At 43.3% G+C, this 27,889-nt stretch overlaps 1 protein-coding gene across 1 annotated transcript; it reads right to left on the bottom strand.

Moving 5' to 3' along the window:
* Positions 1-356: 356 nt before the first annotated feature.
* On the bottom strand, positions 357-27,414 carry slc27a6 (solute carrier family 27 member 6). Its single transcript, XM_079524362.1, has 11 exons — positions 27,031-27,414; positions 23,184-23,416; positions 22,590-22,799; positions 21,235-21,393; positions 11,838-11,962; positions 9,160-9,354; positions 7,106-7,196; positions 4,988-5,186; positions 3,535-3,632; positions 2,797-2,927; positions 357-2,454 (listed from the first exon to the last, which is right to left on the bottom strand). Exons 1-11 carry the CDS (start codon positions 27,339-27,341, stop codon positions 2,278-2,280), a joined length of 1,929 nt encoding a protein of 642 aa, XP_079380488.1. The 5' UTR covers positions 27,342-27,414; the 3' UTR covers positions 357-2,277.
* Between the last annotated feature and the right edge of the window lie 475 nt (positions 27,415-27,889).

Below are 27,889 nucleotides of genomic sequence, written 5' to 3' on the forward strand. Positions count from 1 at the left end.
CCTGTTATGTCCAAAATGTGTCCCCCTGTTACAGTGTAAATGGATAGGAATTTGGAAATAACTATAATGCATTAAGCAGTAAAACATTTTTTTCTGACAGCTGAACAAGAAAAGTCCTGTAAAAAAAAAAAGAATACAAATGTTTTGAAAAAGTTACTAGGCTGAAATGCCACCCAATATACGTAGGAATGACCCAGTTATGTATAAAATGTCACATAAAACACAATATCGGGAAAAGAAAAATATGAAAATGCACATTTACTTCATATTCCTTTATACACAAGGTTACATTATTTCCACCTGGTCCCACAATTGAGTCACAGGTATTATGACAGGTATCATGACAGGTATTTGTCATGTCACTCACCGAAAATAGCTGAGTGTGCAACGTGCCGCTATGATAGCGATGCTATCTTCAATGTTCTGTCTGTGATGCATCATATGACGTAGTATTGGGGCATAGCAGTGGCGGCCATTTTCTGGTTCCTTTTTCCCAATTATATTAATTTAAGCCAAATCAAGCCATCCAGGATCCTGGTGAATACCCTTTGTTTGGACTTTTTTCACAGAATACATTTTTTATGATCATGATGCACCAGGATCCTGGGTGGCTTGATTCTGGAAATTCATTAATTCTAACAATTCATTCAAAAAATGGCCACCACTGTTATGCCCTATACTATATTGTAGTAGTAGTCAACTGTAGGTCGGAGAGGATCAATGTCGGCATCGGGAGTCTAGCGCACTGCTAAGCGGGGCCGGGGATAAACTCCTGTGAGATGGACTGCTGAGGTGGAGCGCAACGCATACCATCAGCATCCCAGCACTCGCCGCAAGACTTGCCACGCCCAAGCCGCGCTAATCCTCCGCTGAATTGGTTGGAGGTGCCCGGCATCATGTGGTCAAGAGGCAAGTGCTCTACCGACTGAGCTAAACCATCGGTGTGGACGTGCCATGCAGCCTAATGTGGGTGTGTCAGCAGCAATACCACTGACAGTGTGGATATGCAGAGACACGCATATCAACCACGTAAACCTATAGATGTGCCATTTGAGAACTGCCAAATTGGCAATTCAGTAGATTATCAGTGCATGTGTCAGAAGATCGTCAGTGAAATGTTAATTCTATACAGATTCCCTGTCCTCTGCTGAACACTTCTTTTCAGTAGCAAAGCAGTAGAATTAGAAAGACTAATCGGTGAATAAAACCTGCAGGGAAATCATGCATTTTCAGAAAACCTTCAGGAAAAGATCAGGAAAGCGTGAAGAGTTGGAATGGTACATCTGTATACTTCATTGACCGGAGTCACCCAGGGATCTATAATAGGCCCCCTCTTTCTTTCTTTTTTTACCTCTCTACACCAAATCTATAAAAAGAAATAGCATAGACTTGATCTAGTAGATCGGTTATTGTTGCCATTTAAAAACACAGATTAATTTGAAATATCAAGCTGAAGATAGTCCTCTGGTAAAACAAAAAACAAACAAAAACAAAACTACAGAATTCAAATCCTGTGATTGAATTATTCCGGTAAGTTTGGTAACGTTTTAACGTTACCAATTAAACCCTAACCCTAAAATAAAGCCCCTTAACCCATTAAAACTGGGACAGCGCCCATGTCAGTTTAGATTTCAGTCATTTCAGTGTAACTTGTGCACAAGTTACTTTAGTTACAATTCTGTATTGCCTTATAGAAACGCTGCTAAACCATATAGATGCACTTTATACCTTGTACTCTGTTTCTTGTATGTATGTGTTTATGCTTTGTCTCGTAGTGTTATGTGCTTCACTGCTTGCCTGTTTCGTTTTTATGTTTTGTGTGCGGGTGAAAATTAGCATCTCTGCTAAATCCGGTGTATCTATTCTACATTGCATTTGTTCATAATGTCCATTAATATGCTTTGTCCCATCAAAATAAACAAAGTAAAAAGCTATTCGAAAAATAGCAGATCTACAAGCTCACAGCGTATGCACCGAGACGGGTCGTGAGTTTGTAGATAGCCTATTTCTGTTGCAGAGACATCAGTGTGGAAATAAGGCTTAAAATGTTACTGGCTTTGTTTTGTCACTGTCCACAGACAGGTTCAACGCAACATGGATACAAGTTCCAAAAAACGAAGGCTTCCCGACACATTACGTGCTTTCAGTGCAAAAAAACCCCCATCCGGGCGGACCTTGGCGGCAGCGCGTGTAACCATTACGAAGCCTGGCTGTGGGGCGTCCCGGGCCGTGGCCCGTGGCGAGCGTTCGTTATAACAGACATTGTCAAAGTGTTCGTTACAACTTCCTCTCTCCCGCCAGGATGCTCTGGTACAAGGCGTGTGTGAGTGGGACGTAGCGCTTCTCCGAGGCGTCCAGGAAGTACAGTGGGTCCGTGACGGCGGACGGGTCAAAGCCGCTCTTCACCAGCTGAAACTTCTGCTGCTTGAAGGTGCCCGTTATCTCCATGTGTTCCTGCAATGAAACGTAAACACTGTTTACTAATAACAACCTAACTAGCACTTAGCCCTAGCTTCGACAACCATGCAGGCGCATGCAAAGGCTAAAACATGTAATTTATTTAGCATATTATGTCGACATAGCATTCTGTAGTGTTATAGTTTCATTGTACAGATATTCTACTGTTCTTAGCTTGCTTATGATCCTTGATGACTTTCTATGCATTTGATGTATTACCTTGTGTTGTTCTCGCCTACTGTAAATCGCTTTGGATTAAAAGCGTCTGCTAAATGCCTAAATTGTAAACTGTAAATTACCTGCCCCACCACTGTCCAGATCAACAGTGGTTCTCTGTACCTGAATGCGTATGAAGATGGGACGGGCGTAGGCCGGCAGGTCGTTCGCCACATGATCGAACAGTTTCCTCCCGTCGAACGCATGACCTGCTCTTATGATGACAGCGGCCATGCCCGCCCTGCCTTCATTTCCTGTGGACCACGCACGCACGCACGCACGCACGCACGCACGCACGCACGCACGCACGCACGCACGCACGCACGCACGCACGCACGCACGCACGCACGCACGCACGCACACACACACACACACACACACACACACACACACACACACACACACACACACACACACACACACACACACACACACACACACACACACACACACACACACACACACACACACACACACACACACACACACACACACACACACACATTGTATTTGTATTTTGACTTTGTATGTGCACACATGATATGGACAAACCTGCACCTTGACATGAACACAAAGAATACACACATTTATCGATAGACCAAGTCTAGCGATATTGAATGGAAAAGTAATTAAACACCTCTTTCTCTTTTATCTTCTTAAAGTTGCTAAATGCAACGCACAAGTACTTGGTATTGATACAATTGAATATGCAAAGTCAAATGATACGTTTACTTATCCATATACTTCAATTGTTGAAATTAAAATTGATGCACCGATGCAGTTACTGTATCGTTACAACGCGCGTTACACATGCGCGCACACGCACACACGCACACGCACGCACACACACACACACAATACCTGGAATTTCCACCCCGTAAACATTGACTTCCTGCATGAAGTCCACCAGACCCAGTGTTTCTGCCACCTCGGTGGTCGCCACGTTTTCACCTTTCCACCTGACAATCAGCCAATAGAAACACACAATTCAGTATGACCTTAATGCGGAATCAGTGACCCAGAGGCATGCGTCAGGGCAAGATGCACTTCCTCGGCCCGGGCGGTTAGCTCAACCGTCTGGGCACCTAGGCTGCTGAGCCAGCCGGACGGCATGCCACGGGTTCGACTCCCGATCCCGACGGCCTTTGCCTTTGGGTGGTCTTACCCCCATCTCTCTCCCCATTTCCTGTCAGATTACTTTCATCCTATCAATAAAGGCAAATCTTGCTTCGGGACTACAGTACAGTACGTTCAATGGCAGCTCAAACAAAAACAGAACGTCGTATAAAAGCATATAAGTATGCGGACGTCTCTGACGTTTATAACAAACCAAGCCGTTTGAAAATCGGTTGAAAATTGAGCAAGTTATGGTTATTTAAAAGTACATGCCCCATAGAGCATAGACACAATGTTATGATGCCCCGAGGTAAGATGGCCGCCACGTAGCAACGTCACTCTCCATTGGCCAGAGCCAGAGAGGAGAGGGCCAGAGAGGGTCCCCCCCCCCAAAAAAGATGCACTTCCTCTCGTGACTCTCGTCTACCTGTAGCTGTGTTGATTCCATCGACTTAAAACTCTGACGAAAAATGTCCGTCGACTACCTTTTTTCACAGACGAAAACTAAATAAAAACTAAGCTATGATGACCAAAACTAAATATATTGACAATTTTGTCAACAAATCTAACTAAAATGTTAGGGAGGGACTAGTGGAGAAGACATCCAGTAGATTAGTAGAACTATAATGCCATGGCTCAATGGTCCAGGCACCTTGGCTGGTAATTCCTGTCAGCCTACTGTCTGTCCCTCCATAAAAAAATATAAAATAAAGGCGAAAGCCACAAAAAAAACATTTATAAAAGACAAGTCATTCTCATGTTTGGTCGCGCTTGGGTGTTGCGCTCTGAAAATAGTAGATAATAAGTGTGATGCGTTGTGAGCCTGTAAAATCAAAATCAGCTGTAGATTTAGTCAACTAAAATCTTATGATATTTAGTTGACTAAAACTAATTGGAATTTCCTGTGTCTCCCACTCTGTCCTTGAAGCAGATGAAGGATGCACTTCCCCTGGCCTACCTGTAGGTGTCTCCCACTCGGTCCTTGAAGCAGATGAAGGATGCACTTCCCCTGGCCTACCTGTAGGTGTCTCCCACTCGGTCCTTGAAGCAGATGAAGGATGCACTTCCCCTGGCCTACCTGTAGGTGTCTCCCACTCAGTCCTTGAAGCAGATGAAGGATGCACTTCCCCTGGCCTACCTGTAGGTGTCTCCCACTCAGTCCTTGAAGCAGATGAAGGATGCACTTCCCCTGGCCTACCTGTAGGTGTCTCCCACTCGGTCCTTGAAGCAGATGAAGTCATCGCAGTCCTCGGCCATCAGGTCGCCCGTGTTGACGTAGGCGTCGCCAGTCACGAACACGTTCCTCATCAGCTTCCTCTCCGTCAGCACCTTGCTGCCGGCGTAGCCGAAGAACGGGCTGGTGGCGCTCACTTTGGACAGCAGCAGTCCCGTCTCGCCTGGGGGACGGAGAAAAAAAAAGAAAGAAAAACATGAGACAGGAGTATAGGATGGAGCTCCTGGAAACCCGATACCTGAAGAAAAACCTGATAACTAGCCTGGGAAGCATTCCTTTTCAGGTTTATGATCCGGTCAGGAGTGGATTATATTTTACGTCATGTTGTAGTCATTTGGTTTGTAGTAATCAGGCAGGAACCACAACTGGAATAAGAACCACCCAAAATAATTTAAATAAATAATTGTAGGGCCTACCCAATAAAATCCTTGATGCGGAGTAGTTTAGCTGATTTTTTAAATACAAAATAAATAGTAGTTGATTGAAACACGACGGCATTGCAGTTTGTATTGATGTGAGACAGCGATGGTATCAGATGCAAATCATGCAATCAATCTATAAACGACCAATATGTACATGCGCCCCAATGTATTAATGTCATGCCACAGCACAGCAAGTTAAAAGCCATTTGAAAGCTTTTTTAGATATGAGCCAAATCTACACTGTAAAATCAGTGTCCATTTAACTCTGACAGTGTAAACAAAATCACCCCAGAGATGTAACTCTTATGGACATGAAGCATTGACTGAAGGTGGAAATGTACAAATTATACCAAGGGAGTAATACAATAAACGCTAGAAATGAGTCAAACAACCCAAAGACTACAATAGGCCAGTCAATCTAAGCTAAAAAGGGACATGACCAAAACATTTTGTTTGTTGTCATGATTTGTCACGATTCGAGTTGGCTTTGTCCGCGGCTGTGATGAGGTCAGCACATTTGGCCACATTTGGGCAAGTGGCTATGGCCGTTTCTAGCCCAAGGAGTGTTTTTCGTGCAAAACTAATGATTGCAATTGATTCAGAATCATGAATAATCCCTAGTTTGACATGTCACATGCTACTTAAAGCATAATTCAAATTTGAAATGTTTGCCTTATAGGTTTTTAATGGTACCCCAAAGTTCAACCCCTGAATTTACATTGATCCAAAATGTATATAATAATATCTTTTTTATTTTATTTGGATGACCCTAAGGATCATAAAAAACCTTGAACGATTACTATTGCAATGTCTTTTGGGTCAAATGATTGACTGGCCTACGATGTCATTTCCGAGCTGCTACCCGTCGCACACAACGTTCGCCAATCAATTGTTGTCTTGACGGAGCGTGACAAATTTTAGTAACAGCATTGATTTCAGAACCGGAAGTGTAGTTTTAAGACTATTAAGGCAGAACTAATTACATTTTCTCTAGAAACAGGCTGTATCAAATATGAATGAATATAATAAACCCCCTGACCAGTAAAGCCCAGTTGACAAAGTTCTTATCTGCGATCTAAGATACTGCTGTGGGGATTTCAACACATTATGCTTATGTTGACGTTTGATTGTATTGATACTGGTGAAGATGATCAAATAAAACAGTGGTTTTCAACCTTTTTCATATCAAGGCCAATTATATATTCAGCATTTGAGCCACACGGACCACCATTATTTTGATGAGATTTAGCTTCTCAGACCCATGATTTAGAATACCTTGTTGTCGTTGAAAACAATTTTGTCCACAATTCCATGCTGTATTGATGTTGGTATACCATAGGCGAGACAACAGGCAAACGTTGATCAAAATAACAATTCTTCTATATTCTCTAATTGTGTAGACTTACTGTAATTAATGCAGATATTTAACAATTTTACAGGTTTCATTTTACACTGTCAAGAGTTACGGACCTAGACTATATTACAAACTATCCATCATTTAGTTGGGGACCTCCTCAAGGACCACTGGTGGTCCCTGCCTGGACCACTGGTGGTCCCTGCCTGGACCACTGGTTGAGAACCACTTAAATACAAATAAACTATATGTTACTGGAGTAAATGTACTTAGTTACTTTGCCACCCTGCTGGTGGGTGAGCTTACCCTTGTTGACTCGCAGACAGAAACCGTGGTGGTCTTTCACAGGCTCGTCCTTCACCATGTCATACTGCACCAGGTCATACTTGAACAGGAGCTGTCAACAACACAAGGAGAACAATAATATGCTTTTGAGTGGGCATACACATTTTCCCTCCCGTTACTATAGGCGGGATCGTGATCATGTAATGCGCAAAAAAAACTCAGAAGAAGAGACCACTTCTGCTCAACCCGGAAGTGATAGCCCTCCATAGCCCCTCCGATCAAAGATTAGGGTTTTATAAGGTCCCAAGTCCCAAAGATCGCAGTCTCATTTTGAGGAGAAAGGGACTATAAAATACTGTATAGCACTCTATAGTTTACAGATATTCTACTGTTTATAGACGGATGTTGGGTTCTTAGCTTGCTTATGATGCTTGATGACTATTTCTGTATGTATTTGATGTATTACCATGTGTTGTTCTTGCTTACTGTAAACCCTAAACCGCTCTGGATTAAGAGGGTCTGCTAAATGCCAAAATTCTAAAGTGTAATGTTTCCCAAACATGGGGATGCAGATGTATTTTTATGGGTCCCTTTATCTTTTGTTTCCTACAAAATGTATTATTATTATTATCAATTATTCAATTATTAAAAAAACTTCATAAAACACTGACATTTATTTCTACCACTGAGCAAACGGTCGAATTTTACCTTCAGGCAGCAGTACCTCTTGTCGACCAGTAGGTGTCCTACCCAACCACCCAAGTTCCACCTCCAAGCACCACCACAGTAGCCATATGGCTTATTAGCCAGGCTACCACCACAGCTGTGTGAGAACCACTGCTTTATAGAAGTGCGCGCGCGTCTGTGCGTGCGTGTGTACGTGCGTGCGTGCAAGTGTGTGTGTGTGTTTAATTGAGGAGCACTCTTATCATCATACATCATCATCCATCACATTCCGTGCTTAAATCATCCCGAATGTCATTCCGGCCAATCACTTTTGGTGTCTTCACTTTTCCTGCCCTCACTTTTATCTTAATATGTACTTTGCTCAGCCAATGAAATCATCGCTATGGGGTGATCAGCCAATCATCCGCCAATGTTTTTGTTCACATGGGCATAGGAACTTAATGCAAGAAGGTGCCCATGCTGTGCCATGTCTAAATGTTCAGACGAGGAAAGGAGTTTTGGTGAGAATATAATCAAATTACCATAAAGGAGGTGAAGATGATTTAAGTGCCTTCTGTTTTGGCTGATCAGTGAAACGGTAAGGCTACAGTAACAGATTAAATGTTAATGCTCTTAACCTTACAGCAGCTTTGGTGGATTACACAAACAACCATTCTGTGTACGTACGCCAGGATTTTTTATTTTTTATCCTCGCTGACTACTAGGCATGCCTACCCATGCCTGTGTGTGCGTGTATGTGTGTGTGTGTGTGTGTGTGTGTGTGTGTGTGTGTGTGTGTGTGTGCGTGCGTGCGTGCGTGCGTGCGTGTGTGGACACATCGTTGACCCATGCCTGTGTGACCTGTGTCTGTGAACCCAGCGACCTGGATAATACATCTTGTTATTCTTAGTAAATAAACCCACCGCCACCACTGCTCCCCCACCTGCTTAAGATCAAAATAAAGTAGCCACGTGCTCACGCTGAGAGGGAGTTGACGGCCAGGTCACTGACACTCCCTAGTGGCAGCGGTGGCCGAACGGTTTGCGGAGCGGTCTTGATACCGGAAGGTCGCCAGTTCGTATCCCCGGACCGGCACGTTAAAATTACCACCGCTGAAGTGCCCTTGAGCAAGGCATTGAACCACTACCATGAAATGTTCTATGAGCAGGGCCTGGCTGTAAACAAGTATCTGATGGTTAGTCCAGTTACCCTGGGTAAATATAGTAACTTTGCTTTGCTTTGCTTAGCACTGTTCATTTTGTTGACTATAAGACTAAAAGACGAATATTTGGGTATTTAGTCGACTAAGACTATAGTAACATTAAACAATTTCAGATTACTAAATAGGGACTAAAACTAAATGGTGTGCTCAAATGACTGAGACATGTACACGGCGCCGATGCACTCACCTTATAGATGGCGTTGGAGCGGCCCACGGCGCCGATGCGCCCCGTGTGGTTCATGAAGCACAGGTTGCCCTCGGTGGAGCCGTACAGCTCGCACATCCGCACCTCCCCGAAGCGCGCATGGAACCGCCGCCACACGTCGGGCCGGAGGCCGTTGCCCACGCCCATGCACACGCTGTGAAGGCGCTCCCCATCAGCCTGCGTGGAGAGAGAGAGAGAGAGAGCTTTTATAGCAGTGGTTTTCATACCTTTTTCACATCAAGGTCCATTATTAGAATGTTGGATAAGATTTTGTCCACAATGCCATGCTGTATTGACGTTAGTACCATTAGGAGAGATAACAGGCGTTGATCAAAATAACAATTATTTTACTTTATCTAATTTCTTGCCACATGGCTGAGTAGGGTTGGAGACACTCCGCTATGCGTCGTGTCTCACCACGCCTCTCAGCCATTATAAAATACATGGTAACCTGAGACCTCTTGTGGCTTATTGCTGTAATATAAAACACTGTCATAATATGCCATATGACCATTAATATTATTAATGGTACATAGATATGTAAATCTTTCCCCCAAAGATACAGTATGTCACGAGGAAAACTTGAGAGAATAACTGTTTTAAATGGTTGGCTTGTGATCAAATAAAAATAATGTTCAGATTGTGTGTATTTTATATTTACTTGTTTGTGGTGCTTGTTCATTGTATAATAGAGGGTATGCGCAAGCATAAAGTAAAGTGAGTTTAACAGCAGCATGCAATCAGTTTTTTGCCACTCAGTAGGCGTTCCCGCACAACTTTCGGGTATGATGTTGATGTCACACGCATACCCTCTATTAAAGTTAAATGCTCTTCATATATTGAAGTTTAATATAAATACAATTAATTCATTAGTGATTTATGTTTATTTGTATATAAATGTGCTTATTGTAAGATGTTCTCTAATAGAAACTTGAATCAAGTCAAAGTAATTAGTGGTGTGTGTAGGTGTAGGACTTGTCCCTAAAAAACCTGACATCGTTTGGGGCTCTACTTTTGGTGACGTAATTGTGGGGCCTGCCTGTTTACACAAACAAACGAGTTTCCCGCAGTGAGCGACTGTCAGAAAGCAAGCCTTTCTCCCGGTAAACACGGTGAATGGGAGTGAAGAGGAATGCCATGCGTAGACGCGGCTGACAGACTGCCACCGTCAAAGACGGCCTGTGTTAAGTCTGAACAAAGAGCGCTTTTGACCGCGCCATATTCACACTGAAACACACACACACACACACACACACACACACACACACACACACACACACACACACACACAGTCCCACTGTGTAGATGGCTGACACTGTACATCGTAAATTCATGCCCTACTTCATCATAGTGTCGCACAAAAGTAGTAAATATAGCCAATCTACAAACTCAGAATGTGTTGCATGCAATGCGTTATGAGCTTGCAGATCGGCTAGATTAACCTTTTTCCTTTCTTTTCTTTTTTAATAAACAAACTGTTTTGGACATACAAGCTTCCCCCTCCAGAGCAGAGATATATATTAATCCATTCATGGATGATATGGCCACATTACTGCTAATAGATGACACATGATCTATGTACTGTAGCCCATGCATAACTCTAAGCCAGTCGGTCCAAGTGCAGATGTTATATTTTGTATTTGTATATTTTTGTATCTGTCTGTCTGTCTGTCTGTCTGTCTGTCTGTGACAGACAGACAGACAGAGACACACACACACACACACACACACACACACACACACACACACACACACACACACACACACACACACACACACACACACACACACACACACACACACACACACACACACACACACACACACACACACACACACACACACACACACACACACACACACACACACACACACACTCCAATAACTCTCTCTGATATACTGGGTATGTGCATGCATAAAGTTAGTGCAAATCGCAAAGTGAGTTTAACGTTGTTTAACGTCGATCAGGTTTTTCTGTTTGGATGTATGTGCTGTCAAGGCCAGAAAGTAGGCATGCTGCATTCCCACATAACTTCCGGGTGTGAGGATGATGTCACGCGCATAGCCTCTATAGAAAGAAAGCTGTTCTACTATATGCTATTACTGGATATGGAGAGAGAGAGAGAGAGAGAGAGAGAGAGAGATGGAGAGAAGGAGAGAGATGGTGAACTGAGGTCAATCAGGAGGAACAGTTGTGTGTGTGTGTGTGTGTGTGTGTGTGTGTGTGTGTGTGTGTGTGTGTGTGTGTGTGTGTGTGTGTGTGTGTGTGTGTGTGTGTGTGTGTGTGCGTGCGTGCGTGCGTGCGTGCGCACGTGCGTGTGTGCGTGCGTGTCGGCACACTTACGCATGGATTCAATTTAATCTCACGACTGAAAATGTTTGTATGGTCAACTCCTAATGTGCGATTTCTGTGAAACAGCATGAAAGGATGGAATCCAACTGAACTGCTCTGACTGAACTGACAATTATGACAGAACTTGAATCCGTATGTGTGTGTGTGTGTGTGTGTATGTGTGTGTGCGCGTGCGTGCGTGCGTGTGTGTATGTGTGTGTGCGCGTGCGTGCATGCGTGCGTGTGCGTGCGCCGTGCGTGCGCCGTGCGTGCTTGCGCTTGTGTGCGTGCGTGCGTGCCGTGTGTGCATGCGTTGCGTGGACATTACCTTCGGCTGGTTGCAGAGGTAGCGGCACAGTTCCCCGATGTACTGAAAGATTGTCACGTTGTGTTTCCTGCAGTCGTTCCAGAACTGCGAGGCAGAGAACTTCTTCTTGAGGACGCACGTCCCGCCTGGAATGACACAGCAAACCAACCCCAACACATTCAGTCACGTCCCACTTGGAATGACACAGCAAACTGAGCTGATCTAAAAGCTTGTAAGCTTGTAGATCTGCGGTTTTTCTGACATTTTTCAACGAATGACGATAATGCACAACTAATTGTGATTATCTCAAATAATTGCGATTAGGCGATTATGTAAAAATTGTGACAGGCCTAACAGTCACACTGGAATGATAGCCCCATAATTGGCTATTTCTTCAGCTTTTAACCATAGATACAAAAAGATATAGATGTCTCATTGGTTGCTGCAGTTCGTTGTAGCGACTAGCGACCTGTCTCTAGCGTGAGGAGGAAGTCAAGCGGAAGTGCTGAACTTAAGGCATGCTGCGTTGCTGCCACTCAAGTGACTACTGGCCAATCACAGCACGTCTTTTCCGGGACTTCCGTTGACATTGCCAAAGCAAGTGCCGCTGGGAAAGAGGGAGTCGCGCCTCTGATTGACCTACCGAATGTCCCCTTCCATTACGTACATTATGTTATAATTTAGCTATTGAAAAATAGCAGATCTACAAGCTCATAGCGCGCCACCGAGTGGCGCGCTATGAGCTTGTAGGTCTGCTATTTTCGAAAGATCGTGAATTTATTTCAGAAAACTGGAGGATTTAGAAGGATTTTTTTAAATTTTGAGGTCAGGCCTAAATGGGTCAAATGATAAGGGACAATATCGGTGGCACCCAACTGTATACTATACAAGGAATCTCGGGAAAGCAAAGTCAAAGTCAAAGTCGTACAATTAGTCACACACGTTACCGCAGTGAAATTTGTTCTCCGCATTTGACCCATCTCTTGGAGCGGTGAGCCGCAGCGTGCGCCGCGCTCGGGAATCATTAGTTGATTTGACCCCCAATCCAACCCATTGATGCTGAGTGCCAAGCAGGTAGGCATAGAGCACCGAAGTCACTTTCAGTAGAGAGCACCAACACACAGGTTTATAGGTTTTTTATTTGTATTGAAATCTCCATAGGGCGATTTTATGTCGCTTCATATAAGAACTGTGTTTGAAAAATAAACCGACCACCTTCAGTTTCTGTTGTGCGACGGGCTGCGGGCAGAAGCAGCCTACCCGGAAATGTAGTCTCTGGGTTGTTTGGCTCGTTTCTAACGCTTATTTTGTTACTCTTTGGGTATATTTGTACATTTCCACCTTCAGTCGATGCTTCATATCCATATGAGTGAAAAGGCCGGGGTGATCGGTTTATTTTTCAAACACAGTTCTTATATGAAGCGACATAAAATCGCCCTATGGAGATTTCAATACAAATAAAAAACCTATAAACCTGTGTGTTGGTGCCCTCTACTGAAAGTGACGTCAGGACTTCGGTGCTCTATTGGGTCCCATGTCTTTGGTATGACCCGGCCGGGGATCGAACCCACGACCTTCCAGTTTCAGGGCGGACACTCTAACCACAAGGCCACAGTCTGGTGGCCTCCATGTTGCCATTTTCACTGTTGACTTTCCTCTTTTTGAGACGTGTGGATGAAAAACCTCTCTCAAGTTGTATTTTACATTCCTTAAATGATACATTGTTTCTCTCCATTTTAACGGACCTTGAACCATGAAAGAGCTCTTGTTCCAAAAGGAGCATGATTCTCTGTCTCCAGATAAAATGTTCTTTTTGATTAACTAAATATCCTCTAGTCTACGTGCTACATTCAAGGATGAGGCCTGCACCTGTAACATTTTATTCCACATGGTTTTCTATCTATTGTACCACACACCTTTTATAACAATATAGTTATTATTAATTATTGTACATACTGTAAGACAAGGTTCCTATTCTTAAATTAGCCATTGATTGTGTTCTGGCCCACCATCTACTGTCTTTGAAAGAGTTTGGCCCAAGGCCAAACTTACTTGCAGTTGCAGACCTGCCCTATATACACCAATATTTTTGGGATACCAAACCTAACGCAGCAGTCACATCACATTCATGCGACTGGTCATGGACCTGGAGTTTGTCTAAACATTAAACCTAACGCAGCAGTCACATCACATTCATGTGACTGGTCATGGACCTGGAGTTTGTCTAAACATTAAACATAACGCAGCAGTCACATCACATTCATGTGACTGGTCATGGACCTGGAGTTTGTCTAAACATTAAACCTAACGCAGCAGTCACATCACATTCATGTGACTGGTCATGGACCTGGAGTTTGTCTAAACATTAAACCTAACGCAGCAGTCACATCACATTCATGTGACTGGTCATGGACCTGGAGTTTGTCTAAACATTAAACCTAACGCAGCAGTCACATCACATTCATGTGACTGGTCATGGACCTGGAGTTTGTCTAAACATTTAGTTCCGGAGAGGCATCAAAATGTTAGAGGGTCCTCCTCAGTGTTAATGTAACTCTGAAGTGAGTACAAATGTCCATGTGGTTACCTCACCTGTGTGTACACACTTTTGGATTGACTGTTTATCCTTCAGTTTTATTTCTGGCCAAATCCCTCCAAATATAGTATCAACTATTCGTCTGTGAACTTTTGACAGCGTTCCTTCGACAAACAAACAGAGGTGGGTTTTGGCACAGGTGTAAAGTACATTTACTCAAGTACTGTACTTAAGTACAATTTTGATTTACTTTTACTTATTTATTGGAGAATTTCCAATTTGCAGTACTTACTTCTGCTCCACTATATCTCAGAGGCCAATATTGTATTTTTACTCCACAACAATAATTTGTAAACTTTAGTTACTAGTTACTTTGATAATTATTACAACATACATACATTTCGAGGAAGCAATCTGATTGGTTGAAACAGCCTTCTAGCCGTGCTTCAAACCAGCATGATAAAACAGACAAAGAAAACAAAGAATTCAGCTGCTCTGTTCTCCCAGAGCGCAGCAGACTCGGCGGCTAGGCTAGCTTCTTGGGACATTTGTTGTGGTCGTAGTGGCTACACCTGTCATTAAAAAAATAGGATATTTTTTAGGACATTTTGATGCCACTACTTTTGTACTTTTACTCAAGTACATTTTGAATTCTGGTAATTTCCTTGTAACATAGTATATCTATATTGCAGAACTGATACTTTTACTTAAGTAAAAATTGTGAGTACTTCTCCCACCACTGGATTTTGGGACACATGAGGTCATCCAAAGCGCATCACACAAGCAGAAGGTACAGCTCAGGCGTCGTGCCCACTGTGCTTTCGGGCGGAGGACACACCGCAAATATGACTGCAAATAAAAGCACAGATAAGGCTATTGGAGATCACAAAATGTCCTCCTAGAGGTAACGTCCTAGTGTCCACACGCAATGTTTATCACGGACATAGATGGACGTTGTCCTGTCCACACTAGATACATAGATAGACCTTTTATTGATCCAGTGAGAGGAAACTCAGCCGTCATAGTAGTATGAAAAATAGGCCCGGACGGTGCAGATAGGAGTATGAAACATAGGACTGTGCGGTACAGATAGGAGTATGAAACATAGGACTGTGCGGTACAGATAGGAGTATGAAACATAGGACTGTCCGGTACAGATAGGAGTATGAAACATAGGACTGTGCGGTACAGATAGGAGTATGAAACATAGGACTGTGCGGTACAGATAGGAGTATGAAACATAGGACCGTGCGGTACAGATAGGAGTATGAAACATAGGACTGTCCGGTACAGATAGGAGTATGAAACATAGGACTGTGCGGTACAGATAGGAGTATGAAACATAGGACTGTGCGGTACAGATAGGAGTATGAAACATAGGACTGTGCGGTACAGATAGGAGTATGAAACATAGGACTGTGCGGTACAGATAGGAGTATGAAACATAGGACTGTGCGGTACAGATAGGAGTATGAAACATAGGACTGTGCGGTACAGATAGGAGTATGAAACATAGGACTGTGCAGTACAGATAGGAGTATGAAACATAGGACTGTGCGGTACAGATAGGAGTATGAAACATAGGACTGTGCAGTACAGATAGGAGTATGAAACATAGGACTGTGCGGTACAGATAGGAGTATGAAACATAGGACTGTGCGGTACAGATAGGAGTATGAAACATAGGACTGTGCGGTACAGATAGGAGTATGAAACATAGGACTGTGCGGTACAGATAGGAGTATGAAACATAGGACTGTCCGGTACAGATAGGAGTATGAAACATAGGACTGTGTGGTGCAGATAGGAGTATGAAACATAGGACTGTGCGGTGCAGATAGGAGTATGAAACATAGGACTGTCCAGTACAGATAGGAGTATACTATGAAACATAGGACTGTGCGGTACAGATAGGAGTATGAAACATAGGACTGTGCGGTACAGATAGGAGTATGAAACATAGGACTGTGCGGTACAGATAGGAGTATGAAACATAGGACTGTGCGGTACAGATAGGAGTATGAAACATAGGACTGTGTGGTACAGATAGGAGTATGAAACATAGGACTGTCCGGTACAGATAGGAGTATACTATGAAACATAGGACTGTCCGGTACAGATAGGAGTATGAAACATAGGACTGTGCGGTACAGATAGGAGTATGAAACATAGGACTGTGCGGTACAGATAGGAGTATGAAACATAGGACTGTGTGGTACAGATAGGAGTATGAAACATAGGACTGTCCGGTACAGATAGGAGTATGAAACATAGGACTGTGTGGTGCAGATAGGAGTATGAAACATAGGACTGTGCGGTGCAGATAGGAGTATGAAACATAGGACTGTCCAGTACAGATAGGAGTATACTATGAAACATAGGACTGTGCGGTACAGATAGGAGTATGAAACATAGGACTGTGCGGTACAGATAGGAGTATGAAACATAGGACTGTGCGGTACAGATAGGAGTATGAAACATAGGACTGTGCGGTACAGATAGGAGTATGAAACATAGGACTGTGTGGTACAGATAGGAGTATGAAACATAGGACTGTGCGGTACAGATAGGAGTATACTATGAAACATAGGACTGTGCGGTACAGATAGGAGTATGAAACATAGGACTGTGCGGTACAGATAGGAGTATGAAACATAGGACTGTGTGGTACAGATAGGAGTATGAAACATAGGACTGTCCGGTACAGATAGGAGTATACTATGAAACATAGGACTGTCCGGTACAGATAGGAGTATGAAACATAGGACTGTCCAGTACAGATAGGAGTATGAAACATAGGACTGTCCGGTACAGATAGGAGTATGAAACATAGGACTGTCCAGTACAGATAGGAGTATGAAACATAGGACTGTCCAGTACAGATAGGAGTATGAAACATAGGACTGTCCGGTACAGATAGGAGTATGAAACATAGGACTGTGCGGTACAGATAGGAGTATGAAACATAGGACTGTGCGGTACAGATAGGAGTATGAAACATAGGACTGTGCGGTACAGATAGGAGTATGAAACATAGGACTGTCCGGTACAGATAGGAGTATGAAACATAGGACTGTGCGGTGCAGATAGGAGTATGAAACATAGGGCAGATAGCGGTACAGAAATACATCTGAAACTTAAATAATGAGAAACATTAATGAGTAATACGATGGCGTAAACGGGTAGTAACATATTAAAGGATTACAATTTTCTATTTTACAATTACAAGTTAGTTTAAAGGGCCACTTCACCCCTTTTGCAACCAGATCTTATTTTAATGATGTTTAGCACACAAGAAACGTTTTTGGATATTTTAGTGCATGTCGTCTCACTTCATTCCTGGACTGCAGGGCCGGATTTACCCTCCAAAGGGCCCCCGGGCTAGACAAAATTGTGGTATTTTGTTTTAATTTCGCTGTAATTTTGGGGTACCCAGCCCCCCCAAAAGAGAGAGGCAGGTAGGCAGACAGATAGACTAGTCGCTGAATGGATGCAGCCACTAGTGTAGCCAGTAGTGCACTAATGCAGTTTTACAGCAAAATATTTCACAATGTCCTCACATTAACAATCACAGTAAGAGAGATGAGCAATAAAGAAAGAGTAAAGCCACTAATAGTGCACTAATGCAGCAACATATTGGGGGTCTTTTATTTAAATTTTGAGGTACCCAGCCCCCCAACAGACAGACAGACAGACAGACAGACAGACAGACAGACAGACAGACAGACAGACAGACAGACAGACAGACAGCTGTGCATACATGGCAGGCTTTAGGGCTTTCCACAGCTACCCCACAACACAGCATCACTCATGTCTGCAGTGCAGACAGCAGAGCAGAAGCTCTCAATGTTTAACCATAATAATAAATATACAATAACTAAACATAAATTTCACTTGAATTGGATTGCAATACTTTCAAATCATATATTTTTTGGCCCCCCCCCATGTCGGGGGCCCCCGGGCTGCAGCCCACCCTAGCCCAATGGTAAGTCCGCCTCTAAGTCACACCTCCAAACAGCCTCCCCCTTCTCCACAAGAAGGGGCAGTGCAAAAAAGCATTATGGTCATTGTAGGAATGCAGCAATCCAGTCAAACCCTAGTCAAACACACAGACTTCATTATATTTCTGGCCATAGGGTGCAACAGTGTTCTGTGGAAGAGGCTGGGGTGTTGGCTTCATTGCCAATCAGCATAGTAATTGATGCTCTGGTCACGGAGGCGTGGCCAGGTTCCTTCTCACCTGTGAGGAACTGATCACCCTCAGAGGATTGGTGGCTGCTCTCGTCTCCATGGCAACGCTGAGGTGGCAGGCCCAGCCCTCACTATAAAAGCCAGTCTGAGCCTGACCGGCGCTGGGGAAGGAGGCAATCCTCTTTCCCCCAACCAACTAGTGACTTTGATTATGATTTGAATCCCTTCGGAAAGGATTAGGTTTGCTTAGTTGTAGTTTGTCTGAATCCAACTAATTGATTCATCTTATGTAAATATTCATTCATTTATCCACATTCCTGTTAATAAACTATATTTTTGCATAAGCTGCTGCTTCTCATTTCCAACATGTTGCGGGTCTTTGCCCCTAGACACTAAGGGTCGTAACACAGTACTTAAGTAAATGTACTTAGTTACTTTCCACCACGGTCATTAATCTCACAGAATCTGGCAACACTGGTGTGCGTGCGTGCGCATGTGTACGTGAGTGTGCGTGCGTGCGCCGCTGCTTGAACAACAAGCCAACTGTGCAGTGTACACGTGTGGTTGTGCACGTCCTCGCTCATTAAGCCCTTAATGGCGAGACACAGGGTCCAGTGAGGCCAAGCTCTTTGTTCATCATCACATCATACAGCAAACTGCGTTCTGGAGGAACACAGGGCTCTGCTCTGTTTTCCTAACCCGTTGACATGTACACTCACAAAAAAGGACTATTATGTAATCGGGTGCTTTTCAACCCATTTCATATCGATGTCCATTGTTTATTCGTCATTTGAGCCGAATAAACTGAGAGGCCCAAGACTTATTTTGTTGTCATTGGATAAGATTTTGGACTAGGAGAGATAATAATAACTTTATTTATATATAGCACCTTTCCAAAAACAACTTTACAAAGTGCTTTACAGATGATAATAATAGCAGTAAAATAATACAATAAGAATAAAACAAAAGAAACACAATTAAAACATTTCATAAAAAGGCTGTGCAATAAAGGTGAGTTTTTAACCGCGATTTAAAAGAGGATACTGAGTTTGCCAGCCTGAGATCCTCAGGCAGTGAGTTCCACAGCCGAGGGGCCCGTACAGCAAAAGCCCGGTCGCCTTTTGTGATAAGGCGAGATTTTGGAACCTTCAATAGGGTTTAGCTGGATGATCTCAGGCAGCGGCCAGGCTTGTAGGGAGTTAAAAGATTACGGATGTAAGCAGGTGCCAGACCATTTAGAGCTTTAAAAACAATAAAATCTTAAAATCTATTCTAAAACTTACAGGTAACCAATGAAGTGCCGCAAGGACAGGTGTAATGTGCTCACTTCTCTTTGCTCTAGTCTAGCAGCTGCATTTTGTATCAGTTGTAGTCTGTATAACCTTTAACAAACGTTGATCAACATAACAATTATTCTACATTTCTCTAATTGTGTAGACTTATTGTACATTAAGTAATCCAGATGTTTAACAATACTTTTAACTCTTGACCCTTACGGGTCCATTTGGTTTCATGTTACGCTCTCAAGAGTTAAAGATCTAATAAAGGATCCATTTAGTTTATTATTTTATTTGTCCCTTTTCTCTGGCACCTGCACAACACTTTCTGTCCAACAGGTGGCACAGGATTAACAGGGAGTACCCAGCTAAATTATCGATCATTAGGAACCAAATGGAACCGTGCAGGTCTGAGGGTACAAATGGACCATTATGGGGTCCATTTGGTCCCATCTGTACCCTCTCAGTACTCTCAGAGTTACGGGGGTCATTTGTACACTACTAAGGTCCCTGCAGACTGCTGTGTTTTCGGAAAACCGGTGGGAAAAACTAAATGGCAAAACACCCGCCTATATGCACAGCTACACCAGAACATGCTATCGACCCCCCAGGCTCCAATACACGCACACTGGACCGAACCTTTCTCCACACTGCTGTCCAGGTGTGGAACAGCCTACCAGAGCATGTAGTTGACTCCATCACAGACAATGGAACAGCCTACCAGAGCATGTAGTTGACTCCATCACAGAAAATGGAACAGCCTACCAGAGCATGTAGTTGACTCCATTACAGAAAATGGAACAGCCTACCAGAGCATGTAGTTGACTCCATCACAGAAAATGGAACAGCCTACCAGAGCATGTAGTTGACTCCATCACAGAAAATGGAACAGCCTACCAGAGCATGTAGTTGACTCCATCACAGAAAATGGAACAGCCTACCAGAGCATGTAGTTGACTCCATCACAGAAAATGGAACAGCCTACCAGAGCATGTAGTTGACTCCATCACAGAAAATGGAACAGCCTACCAGAGCATGTAGTTGACTCCATCACAGAAAATGAACAGCCTACCAGAGCATGTAGTTGACTCCATCACAGAAAATGGAACAGCCTACCAGAGCATGTAGTTGACTCCATAACAGAAAATGGAACAGCCTACCAGAGCATGTAGTTGACTCCATCACAGACAATGGAACAGCCTAGCAGAGCATGTAGTTGACTCCATCACAGACAATGGAACAGCCTACCAGAGCATGTAATTGATTCCATCACAGACAATGGAACAGCCTACCAGAGCATGTAATTGATTCCATCACAGACAATGGAACAGCCTACCAGAGCATGTAATTGAATCCATCACAGACAATGGCCTTCAAGCCTTTAAACACAGTTTAAAGGTAGTTTTGGGCCTACCCAGCTCGATGGTCCCTCCAATGCCGATCATGGAGGCAGCGCTGTGGTACAGAGGCAGGGGGATGTACACCACGTCCTTTTCCGTGGCTCCAAACGCCCAGAAGCCTGCCGCCGCCTTCAGGGTCTGCAGGTGGGTGACGACCGCCGCCTTAGGGAGGCCTAGGATAGGGACACGAGTGTTGTGTGAGAAATATAAGCACAGACACAACACATAAAGATGATGGATGATTATTTATTTGGACTTCTATCGCGACCTGGCTACTGCCTACACAGGGAGGCTGGCAGAACCTTGTCTAAAAGAGCCAGGACAACGCACTTGCCGTAGCAATTTCCCTAACCTCGACAACCTTACAGGCGTATGCAAAGGCTCAACTTAACTGTAATTTAAATAGCATGTTATGTAGATATATCACTCTATACTCATAGTTTCGTGAGTATACGAGTTTCATTGTATATGAATAGATATTCTACTGTTAGACGGATGTTAGGTTCTTAGTTTGCTAATGATTCTTGATGACTAGCTATTTATATGAATTTGATGTATTAGCATGTGATGTTCGTGCTTACTGAAAGTCGCTCTGAATTAAGAGCGTCTGCTAAATGCCTAAATTGTAATTGTAAAATTGTACACACAACTCAATAGGGCTGTGAATCTTTGGGTGTCCCACGATTCGATTCGATTCCGATTCTTGGGGTCACGATTCGATTCAACTCGATTCAGATTCAAAACGATTCTCTATTCAAAATGATTCTCGATTCAATACATAGGATTTCATCACAATCTACTCCAGCCAACTGAAGTGACTATACTACAGTAACTTGAAAATGACTGCAGTGATGTTTACTGTGATTAGGGTAAGCTTACATTTCATATCACAAACATCATGTAGTGAAAACTCCTGTAACTGTAACCAGAAAAAAAATCTTAGTCATCTGAAATGTTTTGTTTTTTGTCCATTTATAGAGTTGAAGTGGTTAATTCATGTTTAGTAATAATAATAAATATCTACAAAGTAACTAGTAACAAAAGTTTTCAAACAAGTGGAATAAGATCAGGTCACATTGCGACACATTGTGATTGTAGATCTGCTATTTTCAAAAGATTTGTATACATTTGAAAACATTCTGCATAATAAGTACTTTTACTTTTCATACTTTAAGTACGTTTTGATGTCAATACTTTAGTACTTTTACCTTCTAAATCCTGACATATGTTTTTTGACAAACTAAAAAATATATATTATTATAATTATTAAAAACCTACACACAAAGCTGTGCATAGGAGGGGCTAGCGCCCATCAGAAATGTGAGTACTAACCCTAACCCACCACTGAAGAGGTTTCTGGGTTACCTACCGGTGGTCCCGGAGGTGAAGATGTAAAGGGTGTGGGCCTTAAGGGAGGTGGCGCGGCGCAGCACGGCAGGGATGGGCCGGGCCGACGCGGCATCCATCTTGTCCAGCAGCGTGAGCACATGGGCAGAGTCGGTGCTCCGCGTCATGGACCACACCTGGATGTTGTCCTCCTGCAGGCTGGGAAGGATGTCCTCTAGAGAGGACACCAGGTCTAGAGGGACGGGCACGGGCACACACACGCACAAATGCGCACACGCACGCACACACACGTGCACACACACACACACACACACACACAAGGCTCTTTCAATGCCTTTATACGCTCGTCCACGTGTTACAAACGCCTGCACCGTGCACCAACGCATGACACTCTGTGTGCTTCCCCACTGTGTGCTTCCCCACGGTCATGTCTATGCTTGTACGTGTGCATGCTTAACATGCAGGGGCGCACACACACACACACACACACGCACACGCACACGCACACGCACACACGCACACGCACACGCACACACACACACACAAGCGTAGACAATTGACACTGGGTGAAAAAAAGGGGTTACAAAAATCGTGGGATAATTAATTAATTACGCACCTGCTCCGACCACCAGCGAGGTGGCTCCGCAGCAGTGGAAGCAGTGCAGCAGAGCCCTGGACCTGACGTTGGTGTTGAGGAAGGCCACGGAGCAGCCCAGCTTCCACAGGCCCAGCCACACGGCCACGAAGTCCGGCTCGTTGCTCATCAGCAGTGCCACGGTGGCGCCCCGCTGCACCGCCGCCGAGGACAGGAACACGTTGGCCACGCGGTTGCTGCGCTCATCCACGTCCCTGTGTCGACCGGTGGACAAATTTTATTTATTTTTGAGTGGTGTAAACCACTCCTACAACTGGCTTTGTTAGTCTGTCTGTCTGTGCAAAAAAAATGAGCATGGTTGATGCTGATTGGTTGATGCTGATTTCATTACGTCAGACATTACGTCAGAACACAACTGATCAGGCTATATAATACCTTACACCACTCAGTTCACACAGGTGTGATTTTTTTACTTAACCCTAGAACACTAAACCCAACTTTTGTCACACCCCGGGTATATCTTACCTGAATATTCCGTAACAAATATTTCTCAATATATTAAAGTACAGCAATACATGGTAATTGTATGTACTCTTATTTAATATTTCAACATGAAATTTCACACAAAAAAAGAAAACCAAACGTATCTAAAGTAAACCTACAAAAGAAAATGAGCTCAGAACTTCTCCTTTGGTTCACCCATTCCTGGGACATGTGTGAATGCTCCTGGGTAAAAAAAAAACCTGCCCATTGTAGAAGTATGAGTATTATTATTTTTTACCCTCTATCACTAAACCCGGGTGAAATTCACGCCAACACCTGCCTGTAGAAAAAAACAGGCATGTGGGCAGGGAAACAAACCTACCTATGTCGTCACTGAGCATCATGAAGCTACCCAGACCCACCTCAGACATCAGAAACATTATGAAAATCAACATAATTAACATAATTGTCCTGGTGAAAATCACCCAGGTTTAGTGTTCTAGGGATAAAGTAAAAGTATCAACTGCAATATAGAACTGCTCTGTTACAATTCTAAATGTACTTGAGTAGAAGTACAAAAGTATTGGTGTCAAAATGTAGGCTACTTAAAGTACCAAAAGTAGAACGTTCTCATTATGCAGAATGTCCCATTTCACAGGTTTTCAAATGTATGCAATGTATGAAAGTATTTTGAAAATCAGATCTACAAGCTTGAAGCCCATCATCGATGAAAGAGAAAGACGTGTAGTTTCTATTAGAAGGAACCCCTCCCTCCTTCTAATAGAAACTACACGTCTTTCTCTTTCTGGAAAGTTAGCGTGCTGAAATACAAGCCATTGTTTTCTTAATTTAAATAATAATGAAAATAAACTTGAAATGTTATTGAAATGACCAAACATGCATACAGATGATGTCACTGGTAGGCAGGTTACTGTAGCATACTGTCCACAGCCCTCCTGTGGCCCCTTTTCCCTAATATTTAACCAGTTCACAATTGGTCTGGAACTGGACCTGTAAAAGCACCGAAGTTCGAGGAATATAGAACGGAACCAGTTCTAGTCTAGAACCAAAGTTCTTTCGGTGGAAAAGGGGCCAGAGTGAGTAGACAGAATTGGTGCCAAATTATAATGAGCATTAGGGTGAGGACCAATTATATTTAAGACAGGCATCCTTTAATGAAATTACATTATTGTCTCCACCAGGCTGAAGGCATGGGCAGAGAGTATGTTTTGCACTCCGTCTGTGTTTGTGTGTGTGTGTGTGTGTGTGTGTGTGTGTGTGTGTGTGTGTGTGCGCACCCACTGCACACAAAATTAAGTGGAAACCGAGCTACACTTCCTAACCATCTGTCCATTGTACCAAGACATCAGAGACACATACTTCCCACAGATTACAACCACACACGGAGATTTTGAAAACATGACCAATGACAAAAAACTCCCATATCTGCTGGGCGAAGTACAACAATGTGCAAACACAGCAGCAAGATTTGTGAGTTGCTGTGATAGAAGGATATCAAACGGAACACAACCGCCCTAAAGACTAATCATTGTGTATATTCCTGCACTATACCTGCATCCAGTGATCTTGGTACATAGAAATTGATCTATTGAAGATTCTGACGTTCAAATGTACATACTTTTTGTTTTGATTGTATTGCTGTATTGTTGTATTGTGCTTTCTGCTTTGGCAATGTAAACGTATGTTTTCTCATGCCAATAAAGCCATTTGAATTGAATTGAATTGTGTTTGTGTGTGTGTGTGTGTGTGTGTGTGTCCGTCCGTTACCAGCTAATCTCCGGCACCGTTGGCCCGATCCATGCCAAACTTTGCACACACACTCTCTAGATGACAACGATGAACCTCTGCTCCAAAAAATGGCCTGTTGGGATGGCCACTGGGAGGCCGACTTTTGTAAAACACATTTTTTGCTATTACTCCTCCAGATTTTGTCCAAAAATCCCGCAAATCGTTACACAGTATCTCTATAGTCATGTGCTCAAGAAGGATCTGTCCGATATTTCATATTCCATCCTAATTGGCTAACATTGGCTTTCAAACTTTGCAGGACTGGCCCGTTTTGAACAAAAAGCCTCAAATCATGAACACAGCGTGCAATTTACGTGAAATCTTTTACGCACTTTCCTACTGGGCTGAGGAATATATCCCACCATTTTCACATTGGCCTGTTATAGCGCCACCAACAGGTGGATCTTTGCAAAACACATTTTTGTTACAAAATGCCTCAAATCATCAAATTGCCATCAAAGAAATAAGAACAAATGGCACCCTTTTCACATTGGCCTGCTATTATAGCGCCACCAGGAGGCCACAACCTGACCTTCCCTGGTGCAGACCTGTGCCCCATGTGGCACTTTTTCTAGTTTTGTATTTGAATTCCAGGCTTCGTAAACAGAACTTTTACCAGGCAGATATATAAAGTACAAGTACAATTATACCAAGAAGTTTGTATTATGATGACATATTTGACATGTTTAATAACTTCATACTTTAAAAAGATTTTAGAAATATAGTAGGATCTACAAGCTTACAACACGTCATAATGTGACATGTTGCATGTAAGCTTGTAGATCGGCTATTTGTGTGCAATGTTTTCAAAATATTTGTTGATGAATTAAAAAAGTTCAACCTGAAAATTATGATGATTTTATGATTAATGCTGCTAAATGATAAGCTATTGTGCCAATTGTCTAAATGGTAAATGGTAAATGGTGCATTTATACAGCGCCTTTATCCAAGGCGCTTTACATAGATTGTGCATTACATTCACCCATTCACACACACATTCATACACCGATTGCGGCGGAAGCCATGCAAGGTACCAACCAGCACATCGGGAGCAATTTGGGGTTCAGTGTCTTGCCCAAGGACACTTCGACATGTAGACAGGAGGAGCCGGGATTCGAACCGCCGACCCATGGATCATTGGACGACCTGCTCTACCTCCTGAGCCACAGCCGCCCTATGACAAGACCCTGAACCTGTCTTCTTTACATTACATCCAGGACTTTATCATTATTGCATTGCATAGTTTTCAATGTTTATTATTATTATTATTATTATTATTATTATTATTATGCTACTACTATATTATTATTATTATTAGGCTACTAACATTTTATATTAGTTTTACTGCTTTTTATAGCACAATTTTGCAGAATAAGTCGGTCCCTTGGACCCTTAGCATCTGCTTGTTGCAGCCTATAGTATTAAAGTTAGTGACATAGAAATAAAAGAAGAAAAAAATTACTTCTTGATTCTGATGCAAATCAGAGCAGGGCGATCATATAACATCATGCATACAGTAAATAAACAAACCGGTGTGACAGTCACTCAACAACGCGATTTGTTTTACAACTTTTACCGGTAGGTGTGCGTCTCGTCCCCGTAGATGATGAACGGCTGGTGGGGGATCCTGGCCGCCTGGAGCGCGAACTTGTCGGCCACGGTGAGCACGGAGCCGCGCAGTCGGTAAAGCTCCAGCCGCACGCCGCGGCTCACCACCCGGCAGAGGAAGAGCGCGTCCCGCCACAGGTAGGGGAAACACAGCCTCTGCGCCGCTACGAGCAGAGGCAGAGCCGCCACCACCAGCCAGACCCACCAACCGACGACCATGGTGGTGGTGATGATGATGCCGGCGAGAAGGGCCACCAAGCCGGCCAGAAGGAGCGACATGACCGCCGATGGACGGAGAGACTCGCGGAGTCGGTCACACACAGAGAGACAGTGACTACTCCTGCCTCTAACTATCCTTCTGTGTGTGTACTGTCAACTGTGTGTCTAACAAACTACTCTGAAAATCTACACACTTACTACCACCAGTGTTGCCAGGCTCATGGCTTTGCGAGAGAAACAAGCAACCATAGGTTATAGTGCACCGTTCATCACCAAACAGTGGGTCGGGTGTGGGTCGCGGTCGCGGACACATTTTTATGGGTCCCTTTTATTATTTTTATTTCCCACATTTGGTTTTTAATTATTATTATTTCAAAACATTAAAAAGCATCTAATTGTCACATGCTTAAGCCTTCATTTTTGAGTAGCCTAATATAAAAAGGCTAGCCTACCCTTTTCATGGCAGAACTTTTGTGGGTGAGTTTTATTTAGATGTTAACTATATGTGGCAGCACGTTCTCAGTCATTTTCATGAAGAAATCAAAGAAAAATCTAAGAAATTCCATACATTAGAAAACAAATGTTTGTAGTACAGGTAGGCTATATAC

This window comes from Electrona antarctica (genome assembly GCF_951216825.1).
Source record: "Electrona antarctica genome assembly, chromosome: 16".
NCBI classification, from domain to species: domain Eukaryota; kingdom Metazoa; phylum Chordata; class Actinopteri; order Myctophiformes; family Myctophidae; genus Electrona; species Electrona antarctica.